Source organism: Polypterus senegalus, chromosome 2 (assembly GCF_016835505.1).
Source record: "Polypterus senegalus isolate Bchr_013 chromosome 2, ASM1683550v1, whole genome shotgun sequence".
Lineage (NCBI taxonomy): Eukaryota > Metazoa > Chordata > Cladistia > Polypteriformes > Polypteridae > Polypterus > Polypterus senegalus.
Genome location: NC_053155.1, coordinates 72,403,322 through 72,422,770, shown reverse-complemented (window position 1 = coordinate 72,422,770; position 19,449 = coordinate 72,403,322). Strand labels below are relative to the sequence as shown.

Below are 19,449 nucleotides of genomic sequence, written 5' to 3'. Positions count from 1 at the left end.
TCTAAGCTTGTGGTGGCACTGGGCAGAGGAAGAATCGGTGGCTCCTTCGCCCGCCAATGTCAGTAAGGTAGCTTATGTAAGGTGGATGGCCACGTCCGTTGCAGACACTGCATAGCCTCCTCGTGCTCATGACGCAAGCATTTTATCTTTTGCCGAAATTTGTCGCTGCGTTTTTAGCTGTGTTGTTATTTTCTCTTTCTGATTTATATTCAATATATATTGGCGTAGCCGTCACTGCAGTCAGTGCTTTTCTTTCCCCAAGTAACCGATCGCCACACAATCAGCTCTGTAATAGACGTTAAGCCATCTGTATGCTTAGCGCCGATTCTTCCAAATGTTTAAGGAACATTGAAATATCTTCGTAGTACATGTTTAATTATTCTATCCTTCACGACACTCCCAGTGAAGAATATAGATTATTAAAATGAAGTTAAAGTTATCTGTATAATTTAATAAACATATTTTGCTGCATTTCACCTTAAAAATGATATCATCATCATATGTAAATACGCGCTTTATAAAGTGGCCCAGGTTGTGAGATATTATAACTGTAGTGCAAGTTTACAGTGGGGTGATTGTACTTATAAGTACAAACAGTTCTACAAGGAGCACTTGACTGAGTGCATTTAAAGTTCTTGGGATGAAACTGTTTCTGAACCGCGAGGTCTGTATAGGAAAGGCTTTAAAACGTTTTGCAGTGGCTGAGACAGCGTGTCCATGAAACTGTATGCCGATAATTCTCTTTCCGATCAGCTGCTGCTGTGATTCACACTCAGATACAGTGATATAAATACTCTCAAGAGTAATATGGAAAAAGATGATCCGCTGTGGCAACTCCTAACGGGAGGAGCTGAAAGAAGAAGAAGAAGGAGAAGTGAGAGTAACAACGCTAAAGCAGTTATGGTATTTGGAATACTATGGCTGTTCCCTGGACCATTATATTGTTACGAGTTAATTACAATCAGATGCGTTACACTAATAAACAATATGCGGTTAGTTTCTGTGTATTTATAAAGCCGCGTCATGAAAATAATGAGTAATCACACAGAACAGTACCATTCCTTTGACGCTGGGTGCTGCCAGTCTGCAAAACCGAGCGGAGAACTTGCGTACGACAAGGCATGAGGTACCGTGGAAAAGTGCGTGACTTTACGCCAAGTGTAGGTTTTATACATCGCGATTTGAACGTGGAAAAGTTCTTGCGCAACATTTCTGTGCGTACGCACCGTTTATACATGAGGCCCCAGGACTGGAAATTTCACAACCGACTGTCTCTTTCTTTGAAACAGCCTGTTGCAGGGCTCCTGAGGCTTAGTGTGGGATTTTTGCAGTTTTTATCATAAAAGCATTTGTGCAATGGCATAATTGCACATTTGAAATATTTAAAGTAATATCCACAAAAGTCAAACTGCCTGAAAATTAAAATAAAAAAATAGGAGCAGCATTAAGTATATTTTGTTATCTCATTATTATCTTTGGTGCCTATTTTTGGTCAAAATAACATGTTATACTGAAATTTACATTTAGTTTAAACAAAATTCATTTAACTTGATGATGTTTGAATGTTTGTCTAGGCCCGCAAAAAGTATTGGTTATTCTAAAAAATTAGTTAAGTCTGTATTCGCTATAACATGATTTAACCTGTATATACACGGGTGGCCAAAAATAGGTTGTATAGGAAAAGGCATTTTGGTTATGATTATTACAATGGCTTTATTAACTCATAATATTGGCACAGTGCACTTCAGTGTATATAGGTATATGGAAAAAAAAAACAGAAGCATGCACGTTTGTTTTTTATTTAAATAGAAATACATCTAATGTCTCATTTTTAAATAAAATGTTTTGCAGTTTAAGAAGCACTATTCGTTATACAGGCATTGTCAAGCTTGGCTCACATAGTTTCACAAGGGACAGGAAGGTGAGACCAGGTTTCCAAGGAAAATGCAAGTTACATTATTACTGTATAGAGAAGGCAGGTACAGTCTCAAGACTTCATTCAAAATATGAGTTGTTACTTCAGCTCTCAAGATAGTAGCCTCAGCCCTGTTGGACTCTGGCAGTGATCTCTGCGTCATCTGACATGACATGCTCCGGCAGATATGTTCATGGAGATGTTAAATAAGAGTATGAGACTGTACTACTCCCTCTGAAATATAAGGGAAGGAATTTTAAAGTTTGACTTTTTAGTGAAATGAATACCTGGATGGAGCAGAACTCTTTAAAATTAAATTGCAACGAAACTGAACTACTGCAAATTGGGACTAAAGTGCAACTTAATAAAATGAGCTCCTTCCCAGTCCATCTTGGCAGTTATCTCATCAGACCTGCCTCTACGGCAAAGAATCTTGGTGTCATTTTTGATTCCTCCCTTTCTTATTACACATAAATCACATTAAGAAACTTTCTTACTTTCACCTCCATAACATATCCCGTGTTCACTCCTTCCTCTCCTTTTCTAATGCTGAGAAACTTGTCCAAGCTTTTATCACATCCCGCATCGATTACTGTAACTCGCTGCTGGCAGATGCCCCTTCTAATATCACAGCTTATTCAAAACTTGGCTGCAAGAGTCCTTACTCGTACCAGCAGCAGCGAACACACAACACCCATCCTGCTCCGTCTTCACTGGCTCCCTGTGTCATACAGAATCGAATATAAAATCCTACTAATAACCTACAAAGCCTTAAATAACCTCGCGCCAAACTACATCAGTGACCTTCTCCATCACTATGTGTCTGCCCACCCACTAAGGTCCTCTGATTGTGGCAATCTTGTTGTGCCCCACACTAATCTTCACTCCATGGGTGACAGCAGGGCCTTCAGCTGTATAGCGCCCAGCCTCTGGAATGACCTACTGAAATTAATCAGGTCAGCTGACTCCATGAATGCTTTAAAAAATCAACTCAAAACTCATCTGTTCAGGAAGGCTTTTAGCTCTACTTGACTTTATTCCCCTTCTCTCAGTTTACTTCTCTGTCAAGATGCTAATATAACCTGTATGTGTGTGCGAGACCATCAATTATGATGTCTGTTAGGCTTTTTTTTTTCTCTGAATTCACTGTCGTAATCTTCTTTATTTCTTTATTTATTTGGTTTGCACAATGCTATTTACTGTATACCCTGCCATTCTCTCTTATATTCTGTAAGTGCCTTGAGCATAGGAAAGGCGCTATATAAATAAAATGAAAGGCGCTATATAAATAAAATATTATAATTTTTAAGGTAAATTATTTTGAACTCTAAAGAAACTGACACAAAAAGTGTGTGATAAAAGAAAGTTGAAAGCAAAAATTAGCTAGAAAATACAACAATTTTATAAGGTTTAGTTGTTTGCAACTAACTTGTTACATTTACAAAGGACATGAGCATTAGTTTTATTTAATTGTAATAATGAATTGTACAAAACAAGACAAACACATTCCAACATAAATTTGCTGTTGCTGTGTTGTACTTGTATGATGACTGAGAGAATCATTAGTGACTAAATGTTCTTTTACCAATATTGTTACACTTTCAACAAAAAAGAATCCTAAATTGAACCAGTCTAGAGTCACAACTCTGCCGGTTCTTGCACATATGCTCTAAACGTCTAATAGCACCAGCAAAATAAACTCTGATGACATCATGCAGAAAATATACATACACTTTAGGATTTTTTTTGAGCACCACTAAATCCATTTGTTTGTGCTCTCAAATCAGTCTGAATGATTCACTGGAAGAGTCTCATTCAAAAACAATGAATTGTTCACGAGTTGCACTTCCCTGACTGTCCTACTGAGGTATCTCCCAGTTGTACCCCCTCCTTTAAACACTCCCAGAGTAGGGCACTGATATGTAGAAATATCCAGATGAGGAGCTCCAAAGGATTAAAGATGAGAGGAAATAGGGAGTGACGCAAAAGAAGTTAAAAAATAGTTGGTTTGTTAATACAGTAAAAGTTTGATGAAAACTGTAACCACATTATTTTCTTCATTTTACTTTCATATGCTAGATACACACATTTTTAAGCCAGATATAAATCGCCATAATGAGCTGGTATGGCAGAACCTAAAACAAGCACATCCTACGTGGCCATCTCCAAACGTTATTGCGTTGATGTTGAGAAGGACTTGGATTTACATGTGAAACAAAAAGCCAAAGTGACAGTTACTGCATATTCACTGCACCAGGTGTGCACATGGGGCATTAGAAATATGTATGGATTATGTTTATTCATTTAAGGTACTTTTGGCAGAAGATCTGATAATATACACTCTGGACACTGGATGAGAACAGTTGTGAATAATCAAGTAAACACTGCATATGACACGAGTACAGGTAACTATTAAAATTTCAAGACATTTAACTTCTGGAATAAAGTGAAACAATGCAACAAAAGTAAAGTTGACATATTTATTATTAATATTATATGTTATTTGAAATAAGTACTTGAATGCACAATTGAAATTTTGAAGGGTTAAATAACATTTGTTGGGATGTGGGAGAGAAGACAAGGACCACTGTTAAGGTGGAAGTCAATTTAAATACTCCATTCTGCCTGATGTCTATTATTACTTTATTTCCCCATAAAGAGCATATTATTATTATCTTTTTTTTTTTTACAAAAGAAATTATACTCTTTTACAGGTAAGTGCTAACACAGTTAATATAAAAGACTAAATCTGTTAGTTAATTCACTCTATGGAATATAAATAGCAAACTTAACTAATCTGGAAATTCATACCTTCTATTCACATTTTTGTACCAACAATGGTGTTTATAGCTTCGCTGGGAGATCTTTTATATATTTTTGTTATTTTTAACATACACAAATTGTAGATTTTCATTTTGCTTCACAAAATAACTGCTTTAAAGCCGGGCAATTGCCTTATTTAAAATGCATACAACACACCCAAACATATGTATCATGAATAAAGAAAAACAAAATTACATGTCTGTTCTTAAACATATTACGCCAAAAATGAAGAAAAAAAAAAAACTTATTTTGATCCAACTGTAAATAAAAGTTAATTTAAGATATGGATATTATTATCAATTTCAATGTCATTAATGCAGAGGTCTACGCGCTTAATAATAGCGAAGCTGAACTGGCTGTCAAGAGAGAGGAAACTGCTTTGGTTAAAGGGGTCTCTGTACCTCGATTCTTGTAACGCTGAAAGGAAGTCACCCCCTTATCCCTACCTCTCTTTTTTAATCGCAGACTTTATGATAAACAATTCTACACAAAACAATTGCCTGCTCTAGATAAAACCTACTTGCAAAGAAAACAAATATACATACAAATACACAAATTACTTAAAACTATTAATTACAAAGACAAATTCAAAGCTCAAAGTTAATTGGGTTGAAAAGATACATGGGCAGACTGAAATGGTGTGCTAAAAAAATATTTAGGTCTTACGATTAAATGAAAGTAGAGACCTTCAGGATTCATCTTTGAGATGTAGTAGACCGCTAGCATAAAATCGTGCAAAATCATTTCTTTGCAGTTGTTAATGATGTAATGCAAGGTATTCTTCTCTTTACAAATTGTCAATCCAAATGTAAAATGCCACCATCCAAATTGTTTTGGTATTGCTGCAAATGAGTAAGCACAGATCCCTCTCCAAAAATGCAGAGGTTAATTATAAAATATAAAATCCCTCTTCTAAATCTAATGAAGAAAATGTAGAACAATGAATATATGTTTAGATATAATATAGGCCTTTATACAGTTTTATAAAGATATATAAATACATTTCTAAGCAAACATTTTGCTGTTTTAAACAAAAAAAAAAAAAAAAAAAAACAAAACGTTCAGACACATTTTTAAATCAAAAATATTTCAGTCTCACTAGCTTATAACACTTTGATATATGTTAGAGTGTGTGCTTCTATTTATTTGAGTGTGTGCTTCTATTTATTTTTTCTAAATGTCTATGACTACCCTTTTTAAAGTTAAGTGACAACTTCTGCATTATGAAAAATATGGGCTTCTGCCAAAATGCACAGTTTCAAATGAGATGATCATGAAATGATGTTAAAAAAATAAACACAAACAGGTACAAATGAAAAAACGTTAGTGATGGATTAACAACAAGTGTTTCACTGGCCAGTCATCATGTCTTCTATTTTGAGGTAGTGAACTGTCCCTTCCTTGGGACTGATGTTTTCACATGCTCTCCTGCCAGAAAGGTATGGAAATTCACTTAATTTTTATAGAAAAAGAAATATTAAGTCCAGACTATGCCCCTCAATAAACACTTGCATTTAGCTTTTCTGTGCGTCTACAGCAGGCAGTACATACAGTCTGATGAGTCGATTTTTAATGTAGGTGCCTCAGTTGACATTCCACTTGATAATTTGAAAATCTACAAAAAAGCTAACTGCATTCCAAAGCCTTTGTGAGCAAGTAGGCAAAGAAAACCATCTACAATGACTGGACATTAAACACTGTACCTGCCTCACTGAAATGTGTAACTTATATTGACTTAGATATTTGCTTTAAAAAATAAACATTAAACAAAAGTAAACTGAACACATTCAGTCAGAACATATTTTCTGCTCCAATCATTAGTTAAAAAAAAAGGCTCCTTACATATTTTTACTAACATACAAACTTGAACCCACTTAAAGCATAAGGCAATACCACTTTTCTATTGTAATTGGCCCTTCTTACAATTAGGAATATAAATGTATGTATACAAACAAATTCTGTAGCCAAGTAAACTGAATAAAACATGGTCAATATTTTGGCAAGGCAAGGAAGTAGTTGGGATAGTTCGGCAAACCCTGCCCGCCTCACTACTGGCAGTATTCAGCAGTACACAAAAAGCAAAATGTAAAACGGACCCCAAGCTTTGTTCATGCTTCCTCTTTTTTCACATCGACTCAAACTCATCAATCCTTTGCTTTGTGTTCCCTTGTCGAATCTGTCTCAGTGTTTTGTATTTATCGCGGCCTGCTTTTACATTTTCTGCATGGAGGACATCGTTTTGTGTTTTCTTAGTATGATCACGGGCCTGGGCAAGTTCTGAGCTGAGTGCCTATTAGAAATAAAGAAAAAAAATAAATTAGTGAACAAAAAGAGAAAAAACACACACGCTACAAATAAGTGTTAATGTTAGCAAAAGTAAATATATTTTGCTATGCAACTCCCATAACTGACTGACAGGTTTTGAGCCTTCGTTTTGTGTGCTACATTTCACAATGAAGGCTATTGAATTACAGACACTCTCAGTGTGCTTTGCACAGATTCGAAGTTCAGTAAAACAGAGGAGAAAAAAAAAATATCACAGGAGTGCAACCTAACTGGATGCATCGGAGATCCACCACATGTAATGGCTATCGTTTAAGATATTCTCTTGTAGCTACACCAAGTTACTAAGGAAAAATGAATTTGTAGTGCAAGAAGGACAATGCTTTAATTATATTGGAACATATAATGTATGGTGTGTATTACTAGCTTCACCTTTACTGATAGTTGCTACGTATTCACCGATGTCAAAACTAGTCAAGCTTAAATTTGCAACACAAAAAAAAATGAGTAGAAGAAAATTAATTGAAGTTTAGTTCAGTGTTTTGGGTTTTTTTATGCTTTGTTAAGTTTATATAGAATTGCCACAACTGAAGACTCTCCTGTACATCCTTAACACTGATAAAGGAGGTCTTCCACGGAGGACGCTGTTCAAAGGTTGAGTGCCGAGGCCAATGATATACTTCCTTCTTCAACTTCATCCATCATATATCATGATGACAACCACCATCATACACATAAATCAGGTGACTTTTTGGCACAATGGATTCCAAGTCAACATTATCTTTCTTAATGTCAGCAAAACCAATGAACTGGTTATAGACTTTAGGAAGCAAGGCGAACACAACACCTCCATCTTCATTAGCAGGGATGTGTGGAGAGTGTCATCACCTTTACATTGCTTGGGTTAACATCCCTGATGACCTGAAGTGACCACAACACATCTTAGCTACAATCAAGAAGGAACACAAACATCTTTAATTCTTTGTGGAACACATTCTCGGTGGATGCATAATAATGTAAGTTACCAGCAGCTTAGCTCAGGACCACAAAACACTACGGAGGGTAGTAAAGCCGGCACAAAGTGTTACCAGAATACAGCTGCCATTTGTTCAGGTCATAAATAACACACATTACCCTTTAGCAATCAAGCCGTTAAATTCGGGGACAGTTTTTGTTCTGAGGTAGTAAGTTTACTAAACAATCATTTACAATTACAAAAGCATGATGGATTCTTGCACTATGTACAAAGTACATTTATATATTAAATTTAGTGTAGGAAGCTGTACTCATTCTAGTTTTTTTTTTATCTGTTGCTGGTATTGTATTATTGTTACTAGCCTGTGTAAGTAGTAATCTCATTGTACTAAAGTATGTTTACTATGTACACATGACAATAAAATAACTTCAAGTTACATGTTAGAATTCTGCCACAGGTGTGAAAACAAAGTGGAGTGACAACTCGTGAAATTTGGGTTTTTAGCCAGGTTTCATTTAAGCAAGTTTCCCCCAGATCTGACCACCTAGACTGTGCAAGTCACTTACAACTAAATGCAACATGTTTTAAATATTTCCATGATGGCTGTTTATTCCTTAATAGAAGATATGCTTCTACACAAAGCACTATTCCAAAATATGATCAGCTTAACTTTAAATTCTAATTCATTTTATTTTGAAAAGCTCAATTTAAACAAATAGAAAAGTGGTGGCTCTGAGGCTAAGGATCTGCGTTGGTATCCTGAAGGTTGCCGGTTCGAATCCCTGTCACTGCCAAAAGAGATCCTACTCTGCTGGGCCTTTAAGCAAGGCCCTTAATCTTCAATTGCTCCAGGGGCGCTGTACAATGGTTGACCCAGCGCTCTGACCCCAAGGGGTATGTGAAAAACCAATTCATTTCCTTCGGGATTAATAAAGTATAATAAAATTAAAAAGATAAAAATAAAAAATTATTCGAGCATTCAAAGTACATAGTAACGCCTGCACATGGGGTTATCTGGAATAATCAACTAAAAGTTATTCTGTCACTGAAGGTAACACCTTCCATAAGATTTAAGTACAAGGAAAAAAATGACTCAGGTTGCACGTTGTCCATAAAAAAGTTTCTACCTTTTCTAGCTCTATTCAAGTCTGTAATATACAATGCTTTTCCATGATACGTCAAGCAGCTATGCAAAATTGTAAAATTAACCTAACTGGTCAGTTAATTTTCTCATAATAAAAAGTGGACACAGAGAGAAGATTTAAAAATGACAGCTATCCTCAAGTAAGTTTTTAAAGTCCTATTAAAAAGGCTAAAAATGGAAAAAAGTCAAACCTGCAGCTGTTTCTTAACACGCTCGTTTTTCTGTGTTTCAGTAAGACGTTCCTCTTCACTACGGTGGTTGGCAACACCTTCATTGGAGAGTTCAGCGCTAGCTTCAGCACTATTCTCATCTTGTTCATCATTGTCATTTTCAACTGGTGAAACCACAGCTGCTGGAGGAGGTGGAGGTGGTGGTGGGGGTGGGGGTGCAGTCATAACAATCTTCAGTTCCTCCTTAGTTTTCTCCAAGTCGTCTTGTGCATTTATTGCCTGCATGAAAATATGGCATTAGATTAAAAATGTAATAACTAAATTGAAATTAACAGTAAACAGAAAATAAAGCAGAATTTCTTCTTACATAATTATGCACCCTTTACCAGTGTTTGGTCTTAAATGTTTGAAAACGCACGGCATATTGAGTTATATTCATTCACATCCCTTTGTTAGCATGACAAATATACCTAAAGTTTCATAACATCATGAATCATTTTGACCATATTAAACAAGTGCAAAAATAAAGGTTGTTGATTTATTAAAAGGATAAAATTATAAAAGCTTAAAAACTGGATATAAAACAGATAAACGACTAAAAATGTAAAAACAGAAACTTGCGTATCAAGAAAGCTTAAAATAAAATCATCATACTGGAAACAAAACAACTAAAATGTTTCATACATATTTAACCAGGGACTGCAGAGCTCAATAAAACAAAAAATATTGCAGAAATACAGATTATTGTTAAATAAAAATTACTTCATCACAAAAGGTCACTTTTGGTATTGAAAAAACAGTCTGAATATGGTTTGAGATGCGCAACAACAGATGTATGCAAACAGAAGTGCTTTATTTGGGTTCATCTTTATTAATTATTGTTGAGCGTAACAATATCTCAGCTCACCTTATGATATAATGCTACCCTGAAAGACAAGGCCTGATAAAATGGATTTCTTAGATCAATAACTATATTGATATATGGGCAGCAACGATGACCGCTACATATTGTAACCATACTGCTGATATGTTTTAAGTATTAGACTTTCCTAGAAAAACTCTTAAAAGACAAGAAAGTTTAACTGTATGATGTTTTCACATTAACATGTTTAAATTTAAACAGGTTAAATGACTTATTTATATATTCATATATTATGAACTCTCTGGTGATTACATCAAGTATGTAATTTTTTAGGGTATTGATGAATGAATAAATGAATTAATGCTCACAAATGTATAATCACCTGCATTAATGAAATTAATTAAACTGAAACGTATGAAGGTAAATCAAAGTAAAGGTGATTTGAAAATTACGCAGTAACCGCAATGGACAGAAATGGACACAATACAAATTGTGATGACTTATGGATGTTCCCAACATGCACAGTGCAGTTCTATGCCATTGGTCTATTTGAAGCCAAGGTCAAATGAACATGGTTGCTCTGCTGTAGGATTCCATCATTGTTCAACAATACACTGTAGTGAGATGTCTCTTGGTAGAAGGAGTGAAGCCTGCTGAAATTCACCAAAGAATGTTGGCTCAGTACAAAAATGGAAACAGCACGACTCGACTAAAAGTTTTTGAATGGGTAGAAAAGTTTAAAGCGAGAACAATAAGTGTAACCAACAAAGCTCGATATGGTCAACCATCAACATTACACACACAAGCTCACATGGACAAGGAGAAGACAGAGGGATTACATTGTCCACTGTTGTTGTAAATTTGGATATTATGGATCTTGACATGACATAGTGTTAAGACACCTTGGGGTACTATAAAGCTTGTGAAAGATGGGTATAGTTTAGTGATCTGCACAAGCCAGTGTTTTTGTTTGAAACTGATACCATTTTTAGTAAGATAAAATTACATTGATTTAAAAACATAGCCAAAAAAATTAGTGTTTATAATGGTTATTACTGCTTGACATTACTAATTTTTAATTTATTATTCACATATGGCTGCAAAGCTCCATTTTCAGCAGCAATTCCTTCTTTAAAGTAGTCAAAGACTAACATATAACAAAATCTGTGTAACCGTTTTCTCCTTCTTGAAGAGAAGCCATTAAATTTGAAAAAATATTTTGTGTTTGCATTATAAAATATTTTTTAAATGGAGTGTCTGTACCTTGATAACCATCAAAATTCTTTTATCCAGAATATACTCACTATTAAAAGACACTCCTTTGAATGGCACAATACTTTTTTTTTTTTTAAATCAAAGAATTCTTCAGGAAGAATGTGAATAAAATGCGTCTAATGTGTGCAAAAACAAGATTCCACTTTTGTGGTCCTGAAAGTGAATTAATGCCAGCAATTTCAAAAATCTTTCAAGATATTGCTCCAGCAGATGAGAGGACACCCTAGGAATAATTTCCTCAAGTTTCAGAATTTACACAAAACTCTTTTTTCACTGACAGTTGAATATGCAGATATTCCAAGTAACTTTATTTGTAAAGCTATTATTAGTGTGCAGTGCCCTCCACTAAACATTGTTACCCTTGGTAAATAAAAGCAAAATGGGCTGTGAAAATATTGTCTTTAGCCTCTGATCCTTCACTCAAATATTAACAAAAAACCAAACCTTTAAAATAAAGGTTCATAAAACAAAGACATGTATGCCACACGTATTGGCACCCAGTCTTTCAATATTTTGTGCAGCTCTGATTCATCTACAATACTTAATATGTTAACATTTGGCAAACTGAAGGCACTTGATTTTTTTCACTTGTTGGTAGATGAGACATTTTTCTGACCTTTCCAAACAACTTGTGGATACTGTAGGTGGTGTATAATTGTAGACGTGGAGACTTTCTGGCCCCCAAAACCCAGCTAATTCCTGAAATTCTCCAATTGTGATCTTTGAAAATTCATTGGCCACTTGAAACATTCTCCTTCCTCTCCATGGGGTCAATGTAGATTTCTAAAGCTAGTGGAGAAGTACTTAATGTTCATAATTATAAAACTATACAGCTGAGACTTTGAAAGCTGCTGTTATTATTTTCTATCTGTGAAGAAAACAAATGTTAATTTAATTCAGCCCCTACTACCACGCCACCAACTCATCAATCATGTATTATACCCATTTTACAAAAAATATTTGTAACTTTAACTGTTCCATGTAATAAGTCTGCTTTACTAGTTTTCTGATTGACATTAACAAATTTTTAACTTAAAGTGTGGGACACACAAATACACTGGGTTGTCCATCCGTCCATTTTCTAATCCTGGTTTTTCATTAACAGTGTTGATGGATAGGGAAGTCTATCAAAACAGCTTTAGGTATGAGGTAACCGGTCAACTTCAAGGTACACTGAGAAAACACACTAATTGTAGGACAGTTACTGTGTCAAGAATTAACTACCATACTACTTTGCAGATCTATCCCATCCAAAACATTTAAAATACAGTATTAGTAGTACCTTAAGCTGCCACTCTGCGGCCTCTTCTTCCTTTTTTCTCTTGGCATCTTCTAGTAAAGCAATTTTGGCAGTGAATTCTCCAAGTTCAGCAGCCTAAAAGTAGCATCAAGTTTAAAAATTAAAGAGTGAATACTTTCACTAAAGCATCCAGCTATATACATGCTGTTATTTGACATTCTTAAGCTAAGTGAACGTAAAAATACTATAAATCAAAAATATACTGAAGATAGTAACTTTTAAGAATACTGTATTTGGAAAATTTACACAAAATGCTTGGCATGTATATTTTACATTTTGTATGTTGTAACAATTCAGTAAAAGCATGTTTTATTATTTTGCTTATTTACAGACCAACAAAAATACAAACATATGTTGTAGGAGTACAAAGTAAAAACTTAAAATTACAAATTTAGTAAAGAACAGAAACCCATAGTAAAAAAAAATAGGATATTTTCTCCTTATATGGAACAGAGGTATAGACATTACATTATTTCATCAAATCATAAAGGTTTTCTATCTTAACGTTAATTAAATTAACAACACACTAAATATAACAATAACAGGCACAGTAACTCTCTGTATGTCTACATAGTCATGGCCAATAAAACTGGTGAATCAGAATATTACTTTTGAAACTTTGTAATCTATAGCATGTTTTTTATTTACTCATGAGTTACTAGACTTTACATGTTGAAAATATCTATGATCCAAAAGCAAATATAATTAAAAAAAAACATTAATAACACTATATTCGAATAAATAATACACTGTACAGTAACTTATTTAAGTCTGTGCTTTTCAAGAATGGTTAACTCCTCTTGTTTTTTGAGTTACATACTAAAGTGATTTAAAATAAAATATTATCTTTGAGTTTCCTCCGGTTTCCTCCCACAGTCCAAAGACATGCCAGTTAGGTGCATTGGTGATTCTAAATTGTCCCTAGTGTGTGCTTGGTGTGTATGTCCTGTGATGGGCTGGCGCCCTGCCCGGGGTTTGTTTCCTGCCTTGCGCCCTGTGTTGGCTGGGACTGGCTCCGGCAGACCCCCCGTGACCCTGTAGTTAGGATATAGCGGGTTGGATAATGGATGGATGGATAGATATTAACTTTGATGGCCTCATGGATCCAGTGTTTTGAGTTCTAATTCTTCACCTTGTTATCATAAGGATTTATGCACATCTACTCAAGGTAATGCTCAACTGCTTACACTTTCTGTGATGGTGGAAGTGTTGAACTATTACAAAGCAGCCCTTTCATTCAATAGAAAATGTCTTCAGCCTAAATGGTTAATCAGACTCTTATTTGTCAGGGTGCCTATTGTGTAGCAGCAAGCCATCGTTCTCCTTTCTCTCAGCCTTTCTCCACCTATCCCTCCTCTGAGTTAATCCAAATTATCCATTTGGCTCTGCGGAGGAATTGGATCAGGGCGTCAATACACAGGCTGCTCACCATAAGTGTGAGGGTGCCTGTTAAGCAAGTAGTATGCTTATACTCTCTCTTTCTCAGCTTTGCTACACTTGGCCTTTGCCCAAACAAATACATTAAGAAGGTTTGGAAATGCTATGCTTTCCTTTTTCCTACAGCTGTCCATGCAGCAGCAAGAGACGTGCTACAAACAGGACCCAAACATTTTCATAAGCGCTTCATGCTTTGTAGATGCACTCAGAGTAACAAAAAGTAAAAACATTAATAACCACATAGCAAACTACAGCACCAGCTGGCATTGCTCCCAAGGAGTCAAGTTTCCTTTTGGCGCTGCTTTAATGGTTCTCTGTCCTGCCAAGGACTTGCGCACTCAGTTATCAGTACTAGACTAAAAAGAGTGATGCTGATGCTTCCATTTTATAGGGTACACATGCTCTGGATTTTGATGGCCCTTATACAATTGCCCAAGTGCTACTAGGATTTTGTTTTGCTGTTGGTGTTTACTCTTGCTGTGATAGATGTGACCATTACCATGATAATAATGTATAAAAAAGTACATGTGACACCCAGAATTGTTAACTTAAGTTTGAATATATTGCAAAATACACTTTAATTTCAATAGCTGAACTTTATTTTTTGACTAATTTAACAGCCCTACTGCACAACTAACCTTTGCCTAAAATTTGAAAAAGTCCTTAATATTTCATCATGCCAAATATTTGAGTACTAGTGAAAGTTTTCGATTATAGTTAGCTTAAAAATTCTGTCAGATTCCTAGATCAAAGATGAACTCTGCAAGAAGCATGTGCTGAACATATAAAAATAAAAATCGCTCCAATAAGAGGTAGGAACAGCAGCATATGCACAGCATACTAATGCCAATAACTTTATTACAAAAATATATTCAGTATAAATTAAGATTCTTGTATTAAATTGTGTCTAACAAATGTGGGACCTTTCACTCAAAGAACCATTTCATTCATAAGAATATATAAAAATAGACAAATCAGGATCGGAGTTAAGATTTTTTCATAACATTGTGCCTGTCATTGTGGGGGACATGAATAATCAAAATTTAAGAGTTTGCGCAAAGGTGCATGACACCTTTCATACATCACAGAAATGACCCAATAAAATGTAGCAACTTGTTTAACTACTGGCTTTAAATTATAAAGCAATGCACTTATTGCTGTTGAAAGACTAAGAGGAGGTGGTAGTAAGTCTCTTTACTTAAAGTGTGAACAGCAAGGCTTTACTTTAGAGTGAGATCTTGGAACACTCAGGTTCACACTTAGTTGTGTGCTTACAGATCTCCCTCTTGAATCTAGATCACAAGTTTGCTATAGGATTCAATCTCAGACACAGATGGCTATTACAAATAATGATTTTGTAATCCTTAAAACATGTTTATTTTGATGAAAATGTGAGGTCACCATCATGGTAAAATGCCCATTAACAGTCAAGTAACAACCTCCTGGGAGAGAAAAACAGCCAACAGGGTAAAGTATTTTGATAATTATTAGAATTTATTATGTCCATGATCTTAACACTAGATGCACCACAATCTAAAACAACTGCTGTTTTTATTATTTTGTCAGTGGCCATGTCATTCATATTTCTGTCCCTCCTTGACTTTTTTCTAATTTGCTACACTACATATCCCCATGTTGTTGTAACCCTAAAAATATGCTCAGAAAAAGTGATTGATGATACTTTTTTTTTTTTTTAATTCTTTACCCGGTCAATGTGCCTCAGTTATAGTGCCAGGGCTTAATGGGACATGTAAGAAGTACTATGTAACTAAGGACTTTTCTGTATACAATATTTTTTTTTTTGCTTTCCTCCATCAGAAGACATTTTACCTCCATTTTCTGTTCTTTAATATCTCTGGTTTATTGTCCTATGCGACACCCCCCAAGTCAATAATGCTGGGCAATATTTTTTCCCAGTTTATAACTGTACTAGTTTCACTAGTAAGACTAATAAAAATGTTTCAAACTAGCTATGTTCATCAATAAAAAGGCTGTGAATTACTTTACATGCTACATTCCACACTTTATCACTGATTTTACATACATTTTGAACAGCTTTCTATGTTTTTTGAAAATATCTCTTTACAAAAATACCTAGAGTATGTTATATGGGTTGGAGACGGTGGCACTGACCATAAAGCAGGAGACAGAGCTGGAGGTGGCAGAGTTAAAGATGCTAAGATTTGCATTGGGGGTGACGAGGATGGACAGATTAGAAATGAGTACATTAGAGTGTCAAGTTGGACGGTTAGGAGACAAAGTCAGAGAGGCGAGATTGTGTTGGTTTGGACATGTGCAGAGGAGAGATGCTGGGTATATCGGGTGAAGGATGCCAAGAGCTGCAAGGGAAGAGGAAAAGAGGAAGGCCTAAGCCAAGGTTGTTGTGAGAGAGGACATGCAGGTGATGGGTGTAACAGAACAAGATGCAGAGAACAGAAAGATATGGAAGATGATGATCCACCGTGGCAGCCCCTAACGGGAATGGCCGAAAGAAGATCTCTTTACAAAAATGAAAATACTTTAGAAAAAGCCTGTTCTAAATAAATTTACATTATGTTCACATCACCCCCCAATGACTATTGTTCAGCTTCAGAGTTATGCATCCTGAAGCAAAGAATGTCGAATGTCAAACTAAATTCTCTTGGTTCCCTTCACACAAGACTGGGAAGTGCCAGACAGCTACATCCAAATTATTAACTTGATCAACATTTTTAATCAATAGCTTTGCTGATAATCCATCCATCCATTATCCAACCCGCTATATCCTGACTACAGGGTCACGGGGAGCCAAACCCAGCCAACACAGGGCGCAAGGCAGAAAACAAACCCGGGGAGGGCACCAGCCCAACGTAGGGCGCAGGCACGCACACACACACACACACACACAGGGGACAATTTAAATTCACACACACACACAGGGGACAATTTAAATTCACCAATGCACCTAACCTGCATGTCTTTGGACTATGGGAGGAAACCGGAGAGAACATGCAAACTCCACGCAGGGAGGGCCTGGGAAGCGAACTCGGGTCTCCTAACTGTATGCCAAAATCAATCAATATTAAAACAATAAAAGGCTTGAACTACTTCAGTTGTGTGTAATGAATCTAAAATATATGAAAGTATAATGTTTATCAGTACATTACAGAAAATAATGAACTTTATCACAATATGCTAATTTTTTGAGAAGGACCTGTACATCTGGACAATATCAATATCCCTCTCACTAGAGACATTTTATCTTGCCTGGAGAGTTTTGGATACCAGCAGCACACTGATGTTCCCACCCATTGTAAAGGACATATCTTGGACCCGATCTGCTGTTCTGGTGTTGTCCTTCTCGATCTTACAGCAGATGAACTCACTATAACTGATCATTTTCTCCTTTCATTTAATGCAAAACTTACTTTTTCTATTACTAAGTTCCCCCGTCTCATATCTTTTCGTAACATTAAGATTATTAGCTTGAATTCTCGGTTTTCTAGAATTGATTCCCAAATGGACTTTTATAATTTATCCACTCCCGAAGAATTGCTCTCATATTATAACACTGGTCTCAATGGTATTAATTCTCTTGCTCGGCTAAAAAACACATGTTTCTTTTTCTGCCCCCTGGTTTACGCCTGAACTTCGGCTTCTGAAAGCAAAGGGCAGGCAACTTGAACGGTTATATAAAAAAATAGACTCTCTGTCCACAAAGACATGCATAAAAATTATTTACTTTATTACAAGGACTGTATAACACAAACCAATCTAACTATTACACTTGGTGTTATCTTTATTACAAGAAATTAACTAAGTCTGTTTTCATTACTTAATGTTACACAACCTCCAGACTTTCTACCATTTCACCTTTACTAGACTGCTTTCTGTAATTCCCTTATGTCCTTTTTTAATGAGAAAATCCAGAGGATACATCAGCACCTCAGTCCAGATTCTCTCTGTATTTCTTTTCAACTACACTCACCTATTCACTCTTTTTCTAGGGACCCACTTTATTAATGCTTGTCGTTTGCTGCTCCTAAAAATATATCCTGTCAAAATTATACAAATTCAAATATGAACATGGTGCATAACAAAACCTGGAAATATAAATAAAATGTATTCTTTTCAGCAATAACAAATCAAATCATTCAGTTGTCTTTGCTCATATGTCATTTTAGAGCTGGACGCCTGGCATCTTTTTTTGGCAACAAGTTCGTTTCTGTTTGGTGTGAGGTTCTGTGTTGTGGAGATTCTCAGGATGGACTACAGGTGCTCATCAGTGAGGCGACTCCTGTGTGCTGTTTTGTTAGTCTTCATCACTGAGAAGAGCTTCTCACACAGATATGTGCCACCAAACATGCACAAGGTTTGAGCCGCATGTAGACGGAGCTGGAGCATTTGTGCAGGAATGGAGTGAATAAACTGTGCGGGCCGTGCAGTATCGTACTTTGCCTTCAGTGTGCCATTACACTGCAGCTCAATCACCTCCATCTGAATCTGCACAGGTGCAGTTTCCACATCGACGGCAAATGGGTTGCGAAACAACTCAAAATTCTTTTTTTGTTCTTCAAAGTCACCAAAGCGGTGTGCGAACTCAGTGCGCTCAGTTTATGAGCAAAATGCGTATTTGGGAACACCATAGTGTCGACTTGGTTCAACATTACTTGGCAACTGGGAAAGTGGGGCAAGTTGCACTGGTGCATTTGTGTCTCCCATAAAAGTAGCTTCACTTGAAATCACTTTGTGATTTTGCACGGGTAAAAACGTCTGCTGAAGTGTCAGATTCTTCTTTAACTCTTCTGCTTTCTGTATCTTGTGCACTGCATTCAGGTCTTTCAGGCTATCTTGATGTTTTGTCTCATAGTGTCGTCTTAGATTAAATTCTGTAATTACAGCCACATTAGCTCCACAAATGAGACACACGGGTTTACCGGCAATGTCAGTAAACATATACTCAGCCTCTCATCGGTTTTTAAAGGCTCTATGTTCAGAATCACCTTTTCTCTTCGGCATCGTGTGGGCTAGCTTCGCAATAACTTGCAGCATCATAAGCTAGACTTGATTAACGCGGTAAGTGTTCGGCAAGGCAGCTGAAGCGCTGCATTATGGGATCTGTAGTTTACTGTGTTACCAGCGCTTCAGATCCCCGGGCCATTAAGAACAATAATATATAAAATGATCTCGCGGGCCGGATATAATTACACGCCGGGCCGGATGTGGCCTGCAGGCCTTGAGTTTGACAAATATGGACTAAACAGAACTTGAAAAGATCTATTTTT

The 19,449-nt window shown here is 36.1% G+C and overlaps 1 protein-coding gene across 1 annotated transcript in view; it reads right to left on the bottom strand.

The window, feature by feature from the left end:
• Positions 1-4,381: 4,381 nt before the first annotated feature.
• Positions 4,382-19,449, bottom strand: part of LOC120523026 (radixin) — a 102,277-nt gene continuing 87,209 nt past the window's right edge. Inside the window, exons 12-14 of the mRNA XM_039743949.1 lie at positions 12,731-12,823; positions 9,333-9,590; positions 4,382-7,028 (exon numbers count right to left, since the gene is read on the bottom strand). Of these exons, the coding sequence (XP_039599883.1) occupies positions 6,864-7,028; positions 9,333-9,590; positions 12,731-12,823 (516 nt within the window). The 3' untranslated portion in view covers positions 4,382-6,863. The remainder of the gene's footprint in view (positions 7,029-9,332; positions 9,591-12,730; positions 12,824-19,449) is intronic.